This window comes from Bos taurus, chromosome 7, assembly GCF_002263795.3.
Source record: "Bos taurus isolate L1 Dominette 01449 registration number 42190680 breed Hereford chromosome 7, ARS-UCD2.0, whole genome shotgun sequence".
Taxonomy (NCBI): domain Eukaryota; kingdom Metazoa; phylum Chordata; class Mammalia; order Artiodactyla; family Bovidae; genus Bos; species Bos taurus.
In genome coordinates, this window is record NC_037334.1 from 4,367,394 (window position 1) to 4,385,090 (window position 17,697).

The window sequence follows — 17,697 nt, forward strand, 5'->3', positions numbered from 1 at the left end:
CCGGATACACTCTCATAACACAAACCCAAATTTAAAATAACCAAGCAGCCTTTGCTAAATGTTCACATCATTAAGAACAAAAGTTCCTGACGTGGCAAAGCCACATATTTAAAACCCACTACCACTCACCCACTGGAGGAACAAACTCAAAACCAACTTTTCCAAGGCAGGGCTGCGGAGTTACGTAACAGGTCGGTTTCAGCAACAGGCAATGCAAGAAGAAAAAACAAAACGCAAACTGCCTCCTCAATAATCTTAAAAGTCTGCGAGCTTGGGGTTCTCTACTGAATGCAAAAATTCCGTTTCTGCTGGAGGAGCCTCAGCCCTCCTCTCGCCAGCGTCCGTGGGCCCAATGAAATATAAACCTACCGCACATGGGCATGAACGAGGGCAGGGGTGCCCAGAGACTACAGGTAAGGGGGTGGGGCAGCGGTCAGATGAGACTGAGGGGGGAATCGGCGCAGATCAGGAGTTGGCTTGAGTGGGGCACTGACCCAGCTGAAGGAGAACTCGGGGACAAGTCACTCCTGCCCAGGCCAGAGACGGACACTTCGGACAGGCCCGGAAGGGGACTTGGGACCGATCAGCTAAGACTCAGTCTGGAACTAAATCCTGAGATCACTCGGGAGAGACCAGAGAAGGACTTGAAGTAGGTTTACCCGGGTCGGGCTGGAGAGCAGAAACTGGAGGCAGGTTACTCCGGACCTGTACTGAGCGGGAGATACCCGGCCGGGTCACTCTGGACCAGGCGGGATTGCAGGAGTCGAGCAGATCAGCCCCGGCACGGCCGGAGGGGAAACCCGAGCAGGTCCCCCGCCGCCGAGGCCCGGCCCCGGCTTCCGGCGCCGCCATGTGCCGCTCACCTGCGCGTCGAGCTGTCCGGCCGCCGCGCCCGGGCCGGCTCCGACCGGGGCCCCCGCGCCGCCACCTCCGGGGCCGCCGGGGGGCGTCTGCGTCTGGCTGGGGAGGGTGAAGTCGGTAAACTCGAACTCGGAGCCCTGGGTGTCGGCGCCGAGCAGCTCGGCCTCCTCAGTGTCCAAGAAGGTGAGCGTCTGCGAGCTGGGCCCGTACGCCTCCACGCTCATTGTGCCGCCGCGTAGGGCCCTACGGCCGGCTCCGCGCCGCACTCGAGCCCGCCGCCGCGCTGAGGCCTAGGCCGCAGGCCTCGGGTCGCCGCCGCCGCCGCCGCGTCCGCGCCCCTGGACCGGCTCAAAACGCCCGCCGCGGAGCGAGCCGGGTTGAGAGTCACGCGCGCCTAGCCGCTGAGCCCCTCAGCTCCGTCGCTTCCTTCGGGGCCGCCCGCCCTCGCAGCCCCCGGCAGGAACCGCCACCACCGCCGTCGTCGCCGCCGTGCGCGTGCGTGAGGCCGGCGCAGGTGCGCGTGCGCGAGCCCGACGACGGCGCAGGCGCGCGCGCTCCTCGAGGACGCCTTCAACCGCGCCCGTACCGCCGGAGCCGAGCGGACAGACGGGACGCGCAGCGCGCACGCGCGGGGGCGGGGCTTCCAACAGCCGTCCCGGCGACCACGCGAGTTCATGGGTCCGCCTCAACCGCTGTCTGTGGCACTCGGGCAGCGGGTGGTGCGGCTGTGGTCGTCTGTGCCCCTAGAAGCGGCGATAGTGCCATGGGGTAATTGAGCGCCAGCTGGATGCGTTACCGAGGTGGAACACCCAGCTGGGGAGGCTTGGCGAGGAAAGTGTGGTGCGTCCCCTTCACTCGGAGAAACTCCCTGGGCTAATTTCTCCAAATCTTTAAGATGAGGGCGCAGGGCACATAGTAGCTGCTCAGTGTGCAGTGGTTGAATAAGTGAATGGGGAGAGTCCTTTCCACAGAGCCTAGCACACAGAAAAGGTGGTTGCTGCTGCTCTGGACAATGGTGTTATTCAGAGGCATGAAATAACAGCGATTGGGAGCACTGCTCTGGGTTGAAACCCAAACCTGGCCACCTACTGGCTGTGTGACTTTAATTATACAAGCGATTTTACCTCTCTGAGCCTAGCGTTTCCTCAGCTGGGAAAGGGAAATAATAGCCATTAAGATGGGATGAGGGGAACTTTCCTGATGGTCCAGTGGTTAAGAATCTGCCTGCCAATGCAGCAGACACTGTTTGATCCCTGATCTGGGGTGAGCCCACATGCTGTGGGGCAACTAAGCCCCTTGGACCACAACTACAGAAGCCCAAACCCCCTACAGCCAGTGCTCTGGAACAAGAGAACCCACTGGACTGAGAAGCACGTGTGCCACAGCTAGAGAGTAGCCCTGCTAAATCGTGTGAGGAGCATCCAAGACCCAACACAGCCAAAAATAAATAAAAAGGTGGGATGAGGAATAAATGAGCTACTCTTTACTCCCAGGTATTTACAAAGAAAAGTTCCATGTGGACAGGGGCTGACTTACGGGAAAGGTGCACAATAAAAGTTTAATTACTAGTTTATGAGCCTTAATCTCCTAACTCCTAGCCCAGAGAACCACCCCTCCCCCCCACTTCCCAAGATTCTGGGACTAGATACTTGAAGTCAGTTCACAGGGCTCCTGGTTTGCATGGCTGTTTCTAAAGTTCCAGCTGCTGCATGGTTCCTCATTTTCCAGTATTCCTGTCATGACATGATAAAAGATTCCTTTTTTCCTTCTTCACATCTTTTTTGGCTTCCTGTGCACAAAAACGTGGGAATATAAAAAATGAATAATTGGGTCCCCCCCACCCCTACAGGAAGACACAGTTTAAGGGAGAATCCTAGCAAGCTAACAGATGCTTTCAATAAAATGCAAAGCCCTCTATGGAAAGTATCCAATCGAATTGGTAGCATCATTTAAGACCAATCTGGTAAAACTTAGCAGTTTCAGTGCATGCCCTGCCCTGCCCTTGACCTAGTAATTCCACTTCTAAGGATCTCCTCTTTTTTCCTACATAGCCTCACATTTGCAGAATGACATTGTGGATGGTACACTGCTGCTGCTAAATCACTTCAGTCGTGTCCGACTCCGTGCAACCCCATAGACAGCAGCCCACCAGGCTCCCCCATCTCTGGGATTCTCCAGGCAAGAACACTGGAGTGGGTTGCTATTTCCTTCTTCAATGCATGAAAGTGAAAAGTGAAAGTGAAGTCGCTTAGTCGTGTCTGACTCTTAGCGACCCCATGGACTTCAGCCCACCAGGCTCCTCTGTCCATGGGATTTTCCAGGCAAGAGCGATGGAGTGGGGTGCCATTGCCTTCTCTGGGATGATACACTAAAACATATCAATTTAACACAGAAGAAGTTAGTAGTGGAAGAATTGAAAAAAGACATGACATACAGAAAGCAAATAGCAAAATGGCAGAAATAAGTCCTTATCAGTAATTACACTAAATGTAAATGAATTAAACGCTCCAGTTAAAAGGCAGAGGTTTTCAGAGGTGTTTTTCTTTTTTTTTTAATCATGGTTCAGCTATGCTGTCTGCAAAATAATCACTTTTTTTTTTCTCTTTGCCACTTGGCATGTGGGATCTTAGTTCCCTGACCAGGGATCAAACCCATGCTCCCTGCATTGGTAGTGCAGACTCTGAACCACCGGACTGCCAGGGAAGTCCCCAAAGACTCACTTTAGATTCAGAAACAAAAAGGCCAAAAGTAACTGCATGGAAAAGGATACTCCAGGTAAATAGTAACCGAAAGAGAGCTATATTGGCTATACTAGTATCAGATTGGAGAAGGCAATGGCACCCCACTCTAGTACTCTTGCCTGGAAAATCCCATGGATGGAGGAGTCTGGAAGGCTGCAGTCCATGGGATCACTAAGAGTCGGACACGACTGAGTGACTTCACTTTCACTTTTCACTTTCACGCATTGGAGAAGGAAATGGCAACCCACTCCAGTGTTCTTGCCTGGAGAATCCCAGGGATGGGGGAGCCTGGTGGGCTGCCGTCTATGGGGTCGCACAGAGTCAGACACGACTGAATCGATTTAGCAGCAGCAGGAGGAGCAGTATCAAATAAAACAGATGTTAAGACAAAAATTGTTACTTGAGACAAAAAAACATTAAATAATGATAATGATAAAATTTCAATCTATCAGGAAGAAATAATAATTATAAACATGAAAGCACCTAACAACAAAACCCAAAAATACTTTAAGAAAAAATGTGATAAATTGAAAGAAATAATTCAACAGTAACTATAGTTTACTATCAAGGAAATGAGTCAAAAGCTTAGGGAGATGAAAATGTCAGAGTAGATTTATCATTTAAGACCTACTCACCCGCCTAAGCTTTTGAAGACGGATGTGGTTACCATAATGGACAGCAGAGTCAAAGTAGCAATCCGGAGAGAAAAAAAGCAGCAATCAGAAGAGTCTGACTTACAGAGCCCTATGGCATTGACTAGCTGATCATGGCGTTCTTAGAAGTAAAATAGTTGGGAAGCCTACTAAATTCTTACTTGATCTGTTTAAGCAGAAAAGTTTTAGGTCATGTGAATAAAAGTCTAATTTGAATCTTAAAAATGGAGTATCATGGCCCCTCAGCCTGTCACTTTCACTTTTCACTTTCATGCATTGGAGAAGGAAATGGCAACCCACTCCAGTGTTCTTGCCTGGAGAATCCCAGGGACAGGGGAGCCTGGTGGGCTGCCGTCTGTGGGGTTGCACAGAGTTGGACACGACTGAAGCGACTTAGCAGCAGCAGCAGCAGCAGTCAATTCTGACTTGATCCAATTCACAAACCCAGAACATCTTTAATGAAGAGGCTGAGTCCCCTTGAGGAAGGAGCCAGTACACTACCAAAAATTCTTATGTTAAGCTTTCTCCCAGTCTTCTCCAATGCCAAGGTGAACGTGCACTAGGCTAAAGGAAATACTTGGGTCTTTCACAGATTACTAGACAGTGGCTCTGAACCAACACAAATTTCAGGACACCCAAAACATCACTGTGGTCCATCAGTCAGAATAGGGAGTTATGGAAGTCAAGTTATTATTGGAAGTTTATCTGGTTCATTTTTCAGTGGATCCCTGAACTCATCTTGTGTTATATCTCCAGTTCTGGAATGCGTAATTGGAATAGATACACTTGGCAGCTGGAAGAATCCTCACATTTGTTTCCTGACCTATGGAGTGAGAGCTCTTATGGTGGGAAAGGTCAAATGAAAGCCACTAGTACTGTCTCTTCCTAATAAAATGGTAAACCAAAAATAATACTGCATTCCTGGAGGGGTGGAAAAGTGTCAATTAGGGGTGGAATTAGTGTCACCATTAAGGACTTGAAAGATGCAATTGATTGCACATCCCCATTCAGTTCTGCTCCTGGGCCTGCGCTGAGGACAGATGGAGCTTGGAGAATGCCAGTGGGTTATCACAAGTAACTGGGTAGTGGACTCCGGCTGCAGCTGCCCTACCAGATGTGGTTTCATTCCTTGAGCAAATAAACACATCCTCAGTGTCTGCTATGCAAGCTATAGAGGTGGCAAATGCCTTTTCTCCATCCTTGTCCAAGACCAGAAGTAGTTTGCTTTCAGCTGGCAAGGCCAGCAATGTTCCTTCACTGTCCTACCTCCAGGGGTACATCAGCTCTCCAGCCATAAGTCATACGTTAGTTTGCAATATCTTGATCAAATTACCCTTTCACATGATGTCGCATTGGTCCATTATATTGACGACATTATGCTGATCAGAGAAGTAGCAATGATTCCAAACTTACTGGTAAGACATTTGTATGTCAGAGGGTAGGAAATACATTCAGCAAAAATTCAAGGCTCTTCTAGCTCAGTGATATTTTTAGAAGTCTTTCTTATATTCAGTTGACCCAAGATTTCTCTTTGGGCCTAGATTCCAGAAGATTCTGCAAAACATGCAGATCCACCAGAAGTGGACAGCTGGAAAGCTACAGCCTCTCTGTGACAGCCCTGAAGGGCAGCCATGAAGGGGAGTGCTCCCAGTGGGCAGAAGTTCAACCAGTACACTTAGCTGTTTATTTTGCTTAGAGGGAGAAATGGCCAAATGTATGACTGCACACTGATTCATAGGCTGGATGGTCAGGTATTTGGAAGGAACATGACTGGAATTTGGGGGACTAGAAAGTCTGGGGAAGACGGTGTGGATAGACCTCCCTGAATGAGAGGGTGGGGAATGTGAAGAGATTTGTATCCCGTGTGAATGTTCTCAAAGGCTGAACTCAGCAGAGGAGGAGTTTAATAATCAGATGGACAAAGTGACCTATTCCGTGAATACAAGTGTGTTTCTCTCCCCAGCCACTCCTGCCACGATGCCATGGACCACATCAACAAGTGACCGTGGTGGCAGGGACAGAGGTTATGCACGAGCTCAGCCATGTGGACTTCCGTTCACTAAGGCCAGTACAACTATCAGTTCATTTCGGTTGCTCAGTTGTGTCAGACTCTGCAACCCCTGGACTGCAGCACACCAGGCTTCCCTGTCAGTCACCAACTCCCAGAGCCTGCTCAAATTCATGCTCATTGAGTCGGTAATGCCATCCAACCATCTCATCCTCTGCCGTCCCCTTCTCCTCCTGCCTTCAATCTTTCCCAGCGTCAGGGTCTTTTCCAATGAGTCAACTCTTCACATGAGGTGGCCAAAGTACTGGAGTTTCAGCTTTAGCGTCATTCCCTCCAAAGAAATCCCAGGGCTGATCTCCTTTATAATGGACTGGTTGGATCTCCTTGCAGTCCAAGGGACTCTCAGGAGTCTTCTCCAACACCACAGTTCAAAAGCATCAATTCTTCGACGCTCAGCTTTCTTCACAGTCCAACTCTCACATCCATACATGACCACAGGAAAAACCATAGCCTTGATTAGACGGACCTTTGTTGGCAAAGTAATGTCTCTGCTTTTGAATATGCTATCTAGATTGGTCATAACTTTCCTTCCAAGGAGTAAGCGTCTTTTAATTTCATGGCTGCAGTCACCATCTGCAGTGATTTTGGAGCCCAGAAAAATAAAGTCTGACACTGTTTCCACTGTTTCCCCATCTATTTCCCATGAAGTGATGGGACCGGATGCCATGATCTTTGTTTTCTGAATGTTGAGCTTTAAGCCAACTTTTTCACTCTCCACTTTCACTTTCATCAAGAGGCTTTTTAGTTCCTCTTCATGTTCTGCCATAAGGATGGTGTCATCTGCGTATCTGAGGTTATTGATATTTCTCCCGGCAATCTTGATTCCAGCTTGTGTTTCTTCCAGCCCATCGTTTCTCATGATGTACTCTGCATATAAGTTAAATAAGCAGGGTGACAATATACAGCCTTGACGAACTCCTTTTCCTATTTGGAACCAGTCTGTTGATTGAGAAGCTCACTGCACAGCAAATGAAAATGAAGTGTGGCAAGGAATTCACTGGTCTTACCATATTCCCCATCATCCTGGAGCAGCAGGTTTGATAGAGTTATGAATGGCCATTTGAAGACTCAGTTACAGTACCAGCAAGGTGCAGGGCTGAGGCACGGTTGTCCAGGAGGCTGCATGTGGTCTGAATCTGATAGCCAAGATTCACGGACCCAGGAACCGAGGTATGGATATAGAAGTGGCATCATCCACTATTACCACTAGGGAAGCCTAGCAAAATTTTTGCTTCCTGTCATTGTGACCTATGCTCTGCTGGCCTAGAGGTCTTTATTTCATTTTTGTATTTATTTTTTGGTTGCACTCGTGTGGCATGTGAGCTCTTAGTTCCCCAACAAGGTATCGAAGCCTCAACCCTGCACTAGGAGCACAGTGTCTTAACCACTAGACCACCAGGGAAGTCCCAAGGTCTTTATTTCAAAGAGAGGAGTGATTAGACTGGGAGAAAAACAATGATTCTATTGAACTGGAAGTTACAGCTACCTAGCCACCTGGCCATTTTGGGTTCCTCAGGCCCCTGAATCAACAGGCAAGGAAGGGGGTTACGTGCTGGCTGAGATGATGGATCATGATGTCCAAGAGGGAAAGTAGCCTGCTACTCCACAATGGAGGTTCGGAAGAATATGTCTGGACTGCAGGAGAGCCATGCAGGCATCTATCTGTTACTATTGTCGTTTATCATTGTTCAGTCACTAAACTGTGTTCAACTCTTTGAGACCCCATGGACTGCAGCACACCAGGCTTCCCCACCCTTCACTATCTCCCAGAATTTGCTCAAATTCATGTCCGTTGAGTCAGTGGTGCCATCCAACCATCTCATCCCCTGTTGTCCCCTTTTTCTCCTGCCCTCAATCTTTCCCAGCATCAGGGTCTTTTCCAGTGAGTTAGCTCCTTGCATCAGGTGGCCAAAGTATTAGAGCTTCAGCTTCAGCACCAGTCCTTCTAGCGAATATTCAGGGTTGATTTCCTTTAGTTTCCTTTAGACTGGTTTGATCTCCTTGCAATTCAAGGAACTCTCCAGAGTCTTCTCCAACACCACAATTCAAAGGTATCAATTTTTCGACACTCATACTTCTATATGGTCCAACTCTCACGGGAGTATTATCGTGGTCGTGTGATTAAGGCCAATAAAGAACCACAACAACCCAGTTCAGTCAGGACTACTAATGATCCAGACCCTTCAGGAATGAAGTTTTGTGTCACTCAATGAGGTAAAGAACCATGATCACTCAGGTGCTTGCTGAGGGCAAAGGGAATATGGAACAGGTAGTAGAAGAAGGTAGTTAATACCAGCTATGACCACATGACCAGTTACAGAAATGAGGACTGAAATCATCATGAGTACTTCTTCCTTTCTAAAAAAAAAAAATTATTTATTTTTAATTGAGGTATGATAATTGCTTTACAATATTGTGTTGCTTCTGCCATACCCTTTATTTATTTTTTTTGCTGTGAATGTGTGTGTAATATCTATATAGCAAATATCTTTGCTTTCCTCATCTTATCCTCTGACCATGTAATGATATATTTCTTTATTTATTTGACTGTGCTCAGAGAAGGCAATGGCAACCCACTCCAGTACTCTCGCCTGGCAAATCCCATGGACGGAGGAGCCTGGTGGGCTGAAGTCCATGGGGTCACAAAGAGTCAGACAGGACTGAGCGACTTCACTTTCACTTTTCACTTTCATGCATTGGAGAAGGAAATGGCAACCCACTCCAGTGTTCTTGCCTGGAGAATCCCAGGGACGGGGGAGCCTGGTGGGCTGCCATCTCTGGGGTCACACAGAGTCGGACATGACTGAAGCGACTTAGCAGCAGCATCCAGGTCTTAGTTCTGGCACACAGAATCTTCAAACTTCATTGCTGAATGCGAGATCTTTTATGTAGGATCTTCTCACTGTGGCATTTGAACTCTTAGTTGCAGCGTATGGGACCTAGTTTCCTGACCGCATGGAATCCAAGCCCCCAGCATTGGGAACGTAGAGTCTTAACTGCTGGACCACCCAGGAAGTCCCAACGTTCAGTATAGTGACTATAGCACAACGTCTAAGTAGTCCTGAATATTCATTGGAAGGACTGACGTTGAAGCTGAAGCTCCAATACTTTGGCCACCTGATTCGAAGAGCTGACTCATTTGAAAAGACCCTGATGCTGGGAAAGATTGACGGCAGGAGGAGACGGGGGTGACAGAGGATGAGATGGTTGGATGGCATCACCGACTCAATGGACATGAGTTTGAGGAAACTCCGGAAGTTGGCGATGAGTTGGACATGACTGAGCGAATGAACTGAACTTCACATCGTAGTATTTAACTTACAGGATATCAAGGACAAAAGTAAATATTACCCAAGGACTTTGTATTCTCTGCTAGAGAAAGGGTTAGTACGTTTTCATTGTACACAGGAAAGTTGTAATTGTGTTAGGTAAAAGGATGACCTGGTTAGCATCTTTCTTTGAAAATTAAGTATGGTTTGAGGAGATGTGTATGATTGCCAAGTTGACAAGAGGTCGACTTGTGATGGTTAATTTTGGGTGTCAGTTTCACTAGGCCAGATATTCAGCCAAATATTATTCTAGATCTCTATGAAGGTATTTTTTGATGAGATTAACATACAAATATTAACACTGAAATGAGTCAGGCCAAGAAGGACAAATACCATATGATTCCACTCCTGTGAGATACTGAGAATAGGCAAATTCATAGACAGGAAATAGAATGATGGTGGCCAGGATATGGGGGAGGGGGGATTGCAAAAGATACAGGGTTTCTTTGGGAGATGACAAAAATGTTCTGGAATGAGATAGTGGTGGTGGTTGTGTAACATTATGCATATACGAAAATTCAATGAATTGTCGTATTTTTTGTGTGTTTTGTTTTTGTTCTGTTTGTCTGTTTTGGTCACACTGCATCGCTTGTAGGGTCTTAGCTCACCAACCAGAGATCAAACCTGTGCCCAGAATCCTAACCACAGGACCACCAGGGAATTTCCAATGAATCGTCTACTTTAAATTTTATGCTTCAGGATTTGAGTTCAATTTAAAAGTTGCCCTCTCAACATTTTGAAAGTTTAAAATATGTCCTCAAATTCTTTGACACTTCTTTTTGATTGCCCTCCCTTTGAGTGCAACTGGACTTAGTGACTTGCAGCTAATGAATAGAAGGCAATATAGAAGGTGACAGAAGTAATTGCATGATGCTGGAGGAACTGGGGACTCTGCCTTGCCCTCTCCTGGCCACTTACTCTAGGTTAAACAAGCCACCACGTCCTGAGGACCAGGGAGAGGAAACTAAGACCTCTCAAGTGGCTGCTAACTCACTTCAGTCGTGTCCGACTCTGTGTGACCCCATAGGTGGCAGCCCACCAGGCTCCCCCGTCCCTGGGATTCTCCAGGCAAGAACACTGGAGTGGGTTGCCATTTTCTTCTCCAATGCATGAAAGTGAAAAGTGAAAGGGAAGTTGCTCAGTCGTATCCGACTCTTAGCGACCCCATGGACTGCAGCCTACCAGGCTACTCCGTCCATGGGATTTTCCAGGCAAGAGTACTGGAGTGGGGTGCCATTGCCTTCTCCGTCTCAAGTGGAGACAGACTTTATTTTCTTGGGCTCCAAAATCACGGTGGATGGTAACTGCAGCCATGAAATTAAAAGACACTTGCTTCTTGGAAGAAAAGCTATGACAAAGCTAGACAGCATACTAAAAAGCAGAGACATCATTTTGCCAATAAAGGTCTGTATAGCCAAGGCTGTGGTTTTTTCAGTGGTCATGTACAGATGTGAGAGTTGGACCATAAAGAAGGCTGAGCGCCAAAGAATGGATGCTTTTGAACTGTTGGTGCTAAAGAAGACTCTTGAGAATCCCTTGGACTGTGAGGAGATCAAACCAGTCAATCCTAAAGGAAATCAACCCTGAATATTCACTGAAGGGACTGATGCTGAAGCTGAAGCTCCAACACTTTGGCCATTTGAAGCAAAGAACTGACTCATTAGAAGAGACCCTGATGCTGGGAAAGAATGAGGGCAGGAGAAGGGGGCTACAGAGAATGAGATGGTTAGATGGCATCATCAACTTGATGGACGTGAGTTTGAGCAAGCTTTGGGAGATAGGGGAGGACAGAGGAGGCTGGTGTGCTACAGTCCATGAGATGGCAAACAGCTGGACACAACTGAGCAACTGAGAAACGTAACCGTCAGCCAACACCTGCTGCCCCCCGAGTGTGGTGGTGAGCTCTGCAGCCTCAGGAGAGTGTCCTTTAGCTGAAGCTCTAGCCACCATCTTGACCTCAAGCTCCTCAGAGACTCAGAGCCAGAAATGCCTGGACAAGCCACTTCCTAATTCCTGACCTTTGCAAACTATGAGATAACAAGTGTGTGTTATTTTAATTACTAACTTTCGGCGTAATTTGTTACATGGCAATGGATAACTGATACAGACATGTAAGGTGTTTACATGTGCATGTGCTCAGGCGCACAGTCATGTTCCTCTCTTTGCAACCCCGAGGACTGTAGCCTGCCAGGCTCCCCTGTCCATGGAATTTTCAGGCAAGAATACCAGAGAGGGTTGCCATTTCCTATTCCGAGGGGTTTTCCCAACCCAGGGATCAAACTCATGTCTTCTGTGTCTCCTGCATTGGCAGGCAAATTCTTTACCACTGCGACACCTGGGAAGGCCCTGCAAGATATTTAATTGCAAGTTAGTTGGTAAAAGCAAAAGATTCAAAACAACTTAAGTGTTTGTCACTAGTAACAAATGACTTGTCCCAACCTCAGATTGGGATGTTACATCCCTAAGGGTAGGTCAGCCCCAGCTGTCATGGGCTGGAAGATATCCTGGCTGAGGTGCCTCAGGAAGGAAGCCAGCCCTAGAATGTGGTCTGGAGCAGCTGAGCCTCAAGCCCTTCCAGTGCACTTTAGTTTTCTAGCCTTTTGAGAGACATGGTCACCAGAATTCCAGACCCATGCCTTATCCATCTTTTCCCAGTCACCCCAAGACCTTCCTTTCCCTTCCTCTGATGGAGCTCTTTTCACAACCAGAGTTTGTAACTGAGCAGTACCCTATAGGACCTTCGCAGGGCAGACCTCACTTCCCATGTCCTTCACCTGCCTCTCCTCTGTAGAAATAACTTTAGCCTCCTAGGCCTTCCCCAAGTTCCAAACAAATTTAATCAGAGAAGTGAGAAAATGTAGCAAGAAAGGAAGACAGTCAAGTGAGATACATAGTAACAGTTTAAATAAACAGACTCAAGAAACTTTAGTTCTTCCTCAAGGACTATAGATAATATTCTGAGTCCTGTCCTTTGACTTATTTTGCAGATATTGAACCCCCGACCAGGCAGAAGATGTTAACTGCATGCTGCCCACAGGCACACAGACCCCAGAGCTGTTGAAACCAGGAGGTTGATGATGTTTACTTCCAGTCACCTCACCACCAGCCAATGAAAAGAATGTCCACACGCTGATCACACACCCCAAACTCCCCTCCCTCACTCTGTCTTTAAAAACCTCTCCCTGAAAGCCAACAGGGAGTTCAGGCCTTTTGAGCTCTAGCTGCCTGGACTCCTTGCTTGGCGCCCTGCAATAAATGCTGCACTTTCCTCCATCACAACCCAGTGTCAGCAGATTGGTTTTACTGTGAGTGGGCAAGTGGACCCAAGTTTGGTCCCATAACTCATTGATTATAATTGTGATTAAATTATTGTCAGCATGATTTTTTGATGTACAGTATCTCTTTGGAGAGGATGCTGTAGTTGCCTCACTCAGAGCTCCTCTACTGGCCAGTGCACCCAACTCAGCTGTTGCAAATATTGTCTGCTAACAGCTCACAGTCACCCACTGTGAATGGCCCTCATCCTGACTGCCCAGTGGGGAGGTTACGCCTCCCAAAACACACACACCCTAGGCAAGCCCACACCAGAGACCCACTGGCAGGGGAACCAGCAAAATGAGACCAACTTTGCTGCTCTTCACGCTCTCGGGTCCACCCTAAAGAAGGGGAGGCTTGAGTCCAGCTGAGCCCACTTCCTTGCCTGCTCCTTCTCTAACTTGTCATGCATTCTCTTCTCCCTCACTGGTTTCTTCCAAACCCACCCAACCTTGAATCCCTATCTCAGGCTCAGCTTCTTGAGAACCCAACCTAGGTGGGAGCAAAAGTCAGTTCTCTGAAGGCAGGAACTGTGTCCATCTCATTCACTGTTCATTCACTGCTGTATGCTCAGGGCCTCACACAAAGCTGGGTACACAGTAGGTAATCCGTAAATGTTCCGGTGGTCAAGTCACAGCCCACATTAGTGCTCGGGGAGAACAGGGAGGAATCCTATTACCATGGTTATAGGGTAAAGGGATCAACATGCTTTGTCAAGATCTTCCATTCTCTGTTATCCCTGGCACATTTCTCCTGCAAACTCAAGATCCACCAACACCTTCACCTGCTTTGAGGGCCCCTCAGAAAAGAAGGCGGAGAAGGCAATGGCACCCCACTCCAGTACTCTTGCCTGGAAAATCCCATGGACGGAGTAACCTGGTAGGCTGCAGTCCATGGGGTCGCTAAGAGTCGGACACGACTGAGCGACTTCACTTTCACTTTTCACTTTCATGCATTGGAGAAGGAAATGGCAACCCACTCCAGTGTTCTTGCCTGGAGAATCCCAGGGATGGGGGAGCCTGGTGGGCTGCCGTCTATGGGGTCGCCCAGAGTCAGACACGACTGAAGCGACTTAGCAGCAGCAGCAGAAAAGAAGGCACATTGATCTACTTGTTTCCTCTGTTGCTTGTGCTGTGGGAGTCATTTCCAAGAAACCATTGCTAATCCAAGGTCATGGAGATTAGCTTCTGTGTTTTCTTCTAAAGAGAAGAAATTCACTGCAAGGAGATCCAACCAGTCCATCCTAAACATTGGAAGGACTGATGCTGCAGCTGAAACTCCAGTACTTTGGCCACCTGATGCAAAGAACTGACTCATTGGAAAAGACCCTGACGCTGGGAAAGCTGGAAGGCAGGAGGAGGAGATGACAGAGGGTGAGATGGTTGGATGGCATCACCAACTCAATGGACATGAGTTTGAGCAAGCTCTGGGAGTTGGTGATGGACAGGGAAGCCTGGCGTGCTACAGTCCAAATGGGGTTGCAAAGAGTCGGACACGACTGAGTGACTGAACTTACTTTCTTCTAAGAGTAGTATGATTTTAAACCTTATGTTCAGGTCTTTGATCTATTTTGAGTTAATTTTTGTGTATGGTGTGAAGTAGGGGTCCAACTGCCTTGTTTTTACACGTGGATATCTGGGATATCCAGTTGTCCTAGTGCCATTTGCTGAAGAGACTACTCCTTCCCCATTGAATGGTTTTAGCACCTGTTATAAGCTGAATGTTTGTATCCCCCCTAAATGTGTAATTGAAGCCCTATCCCCCAGTATGATGGCTAGGAAGTGGGGCCTTTGGGAGGTAATTAGAGTTTAATGAATTCATGAGAGTGGGGCTTAATAGTGGGGATTAGTACCCTTATAAGAAGAGATACCAGATCTCTCTGTCTCTCTCTCTCTTTCTCTGCCAGCTGAGGACACAGCAAGAAGCCAGCCATCTACAAGCCAGGAAGAGAGCTCTCACCTGGAACTGACTTGGCTAACATCTCGATTTTGGACCTAACAATTTCCAGAACTATGAGAAATCAATGCCTGTTGCTTAAGTCACCCAGTCTTCTGTTATTTTGCTATAGCAGCCCAAGCAGACTAAAATAGTACCCTTATTAAAAGTCAATTGATTGGGCTTCCCTGGCGGCTCAGTGATAAAGAATCACCTGCCAACGCAGGAGACATGGGCTCGATCCCTGATCCAGGGAGATTCCATGTGCTGCAGGGCAACTAAACCCATGCACCACAGCTACTGAGCCTGTGCCCAAGAACCTGCGTTCTGCAGCGAGAGGAGCCACTGCAGGGAAAACTAGAGAGCAGTTCTAGTTCAACTCCCAACTAGGGAGTCCCCCCTGCTCACCGCAACTAAAGAAAAGCCTGCACAACAGTGAAGACCCAGCACGGCCAAAAATAAATATTTTTTTAAAAATCAATTGATCATGAATGGAAGGCTTTATTTCTGGATTCCCAATTCTATTCTATTGATATATTTGTTTATCCTTATGCAAGTACCATGCTGTCATGATTACTGTGGCTTTGGAATAGTTTTTGAAATCAGAAAGTGAGGTTTTCCAACTTTGTTCTTCTATCTCAGGTTGGTTGTTTTGAGGAAGAAATGTCTACTCACATCCTTAGCCCTTTTAAAATTGAGTTATTTATATTTTTGTTATTGAATGGTTAAAAAAAGTTATTTTTGTATACTAAATGTAAGCCCTTTGTCAACTGTATGATTTGTGCTTGTTTTCTTCCATTCTGGGGGCTGTCTTCTTCATTTTCTTGACGATATCATTTGCAGCACAAAACTTTTTAATTATGATGATGTCTAAATTACCTGGTTTTCCTTTTGTTGCCTTGCTTTTGCCATCACAGCTAAGTAGCTAGCTAGTAGCTAGTAGCTCAGTCGTGTCCGACTCTGCGACCGCATGGACTGTAGCCTATCAGGCTCCTCCACCCATGGGATTTTCCAGGCAAGAGTGCTGGAGTGGATTGCCATTTCCTTCTCCAGGGGATCTTCCTGACCCAGGAATCGAACCCGGGTATCCCGCATTGCAGGCAGATGCTTTACCGCCTGAGCCACCAGGGAAGCCCTGTTGCCTATTCTAAAGTTCCAGGTGGCTCAGTTGGTAAAGAACCCACCTGCCAATGCAGGAGATGCAAGAGATGCTAGCTCAATCCCTGGGTTGGGAAGGTCCCCTGGAGTAGGAAATGGCAACCCATTCCGGTATTCTTGCCTGGAAAATTCCATGGACAGAGAAGCCTGGTGGGCTACAGTGCATGAGGTCGCAAAGAGCCGTACCCGACTGAGCATGAGCCCAACCCACTCCATTCTAAGGTCATAGATATTTCCCCCATATACAGCAGGTATCCAGCTCTATACTTTCACATGTAGGTATCCAATCATCCCAACACCTTTTGTTGAAAAGACTGTTTATTTCTCACTGAGCACCCTTGTCAAATGCCTTTTTAGTATAATTGTATGCCATGCAATAATTGGGACAAATTAGGCTAAAATTTTTTCTATGTTTATCTGAAATTCAAATTTACCTGGGTCTTCTGCATTTGTGTTTTCTGAATCCTGCAACTCTATACTGGCATCTAGTGGGTAGAGGGCAGGGATGCTGCTAAACATCCTACAACACTCGGGACAGCTCTCCATAAAAAAAAAAAAAAAAAAGTGAAATCTTATCCAAAATGTCTGTAACTCTGAGGTTGAGAAACCCTGGTGTGAAGCAGACACAGGGATAGCATTGCTTGACAACCAGCACCTCAGAAATTCGAAGAGTAGGAGGGCTGCCCATCTTCCAGGAGTGGAAACAGGTTCAGAGGAGGTGAAGCAAACCCAGGGGACACTGAGGGTGGGATTCACTTGGGTTTTTTTTTTTTTTTTTTGATCATCCAGGATAATCTGTCCCCGAAGGGACAAAGGGGCTTTTCAAAAGGACCTGGGGTACCCGCTATGGGTGCAGGCATCTCAGATCAGTCTCCAAGGATCCCACCCACCACCTCTGATAGACACTTAGCCTGAGAAGAATGTGGGCAGACGCAGGCATTTGCATCTTAACACAACTCCAGGAATTCTACTCAATATTCCGTAATAACCTATATGGGAAAAGAATCTGGAAAAGAATGGATATATGTATATGTATAATTGAGGCACTAGGGCTTCCCTGGTGGCTCAGTGGCAAAGAATCCATCTGCCAATGCAGGAGACAGGAGCTCAATCCTTGATCCGGGAAGATCCCACGCGCCTCAGAGCAAGTGAACCAGTCTGCAGCAACGACTGAGTCAGTGCTCTAGAGCCCACATGGTACGGCTACTGAAGCCTGCATGCCCTGGAGCCCGTGCGCCACAAGAGAAGCCACTGAAATGACACACCCATGCACCGCAACTAGAGAAAAGCCACTTGCCACAACTCGAGAAAAGCCTGCGCAGCACCGAAGACCCAGCACGGCCAAAAATAAATCAATAAGTAAAAATTTTTAAAGATTAATCACGTCACTGTACATCAAAACCAATACAACATTATAAATTAACTATATTATAAAATAAAAACACACTCCACCAGAGCACTTCTTTACAATATCACATGAAGAGGATTAAAAATAAAATAATACTTGACCTAGCCACATTCTCACCACTGGAGCATCCGTGGCCACTTTTGGTTATTAGGTTGTTGGTCATTTTTAAAAGCCTACCAAGCAGCCATTGGTATTTGCCCCTCCAGCAGGTTGTCTGGTGTTCCCGCAA

General features: G+C 47.2%; 1 protein-coding gene and 1 long non-coding RNA gene across 4 annotated transcripts in view; one reads left to right on the forward strand and one right to left on the reverse strand.

Moving 5' to 3' along the window:
• The window catches only part of UPF1 (UPF1 RNA helicase and ATPase), a 33,583-nt gene extending 32,221 nt beyond the window's left edge, over positions 1-1,362 (reverse strand). For all 3 annotated transcript variants that reach the window (XM_002688526.7, XM_005208480.5, XM_010806543.4), the window contains exon 1: positions 864-1,362. In XM_002688526.7, coding sequence (XP_002688572.1) covers positions 864-1,085 — 222 coding nt within the window. In that variant the 5' untranslated portion in view covers positions 1,086-1,362. The remainder of the gene's footprint in view (positions 1-863) is intronic.
• A 69-nt stretch (positions 1,363-1,431) lies between these two features.
• LOC112447321 (uncharacterized) lies at positions 1,432-13,033 on the forward strand. The gene is made up of 2 exons (XR_009495135.1): positions 1,432-1,701; positions 12,640-13,033. It is a non-coding gene; the product is annotated as an uncharacterized lncRNA (long non-coding RNA).
• The last annotated feature ends 4,664 nt before the right edge of the window (positions 13,034-17,697 follow it).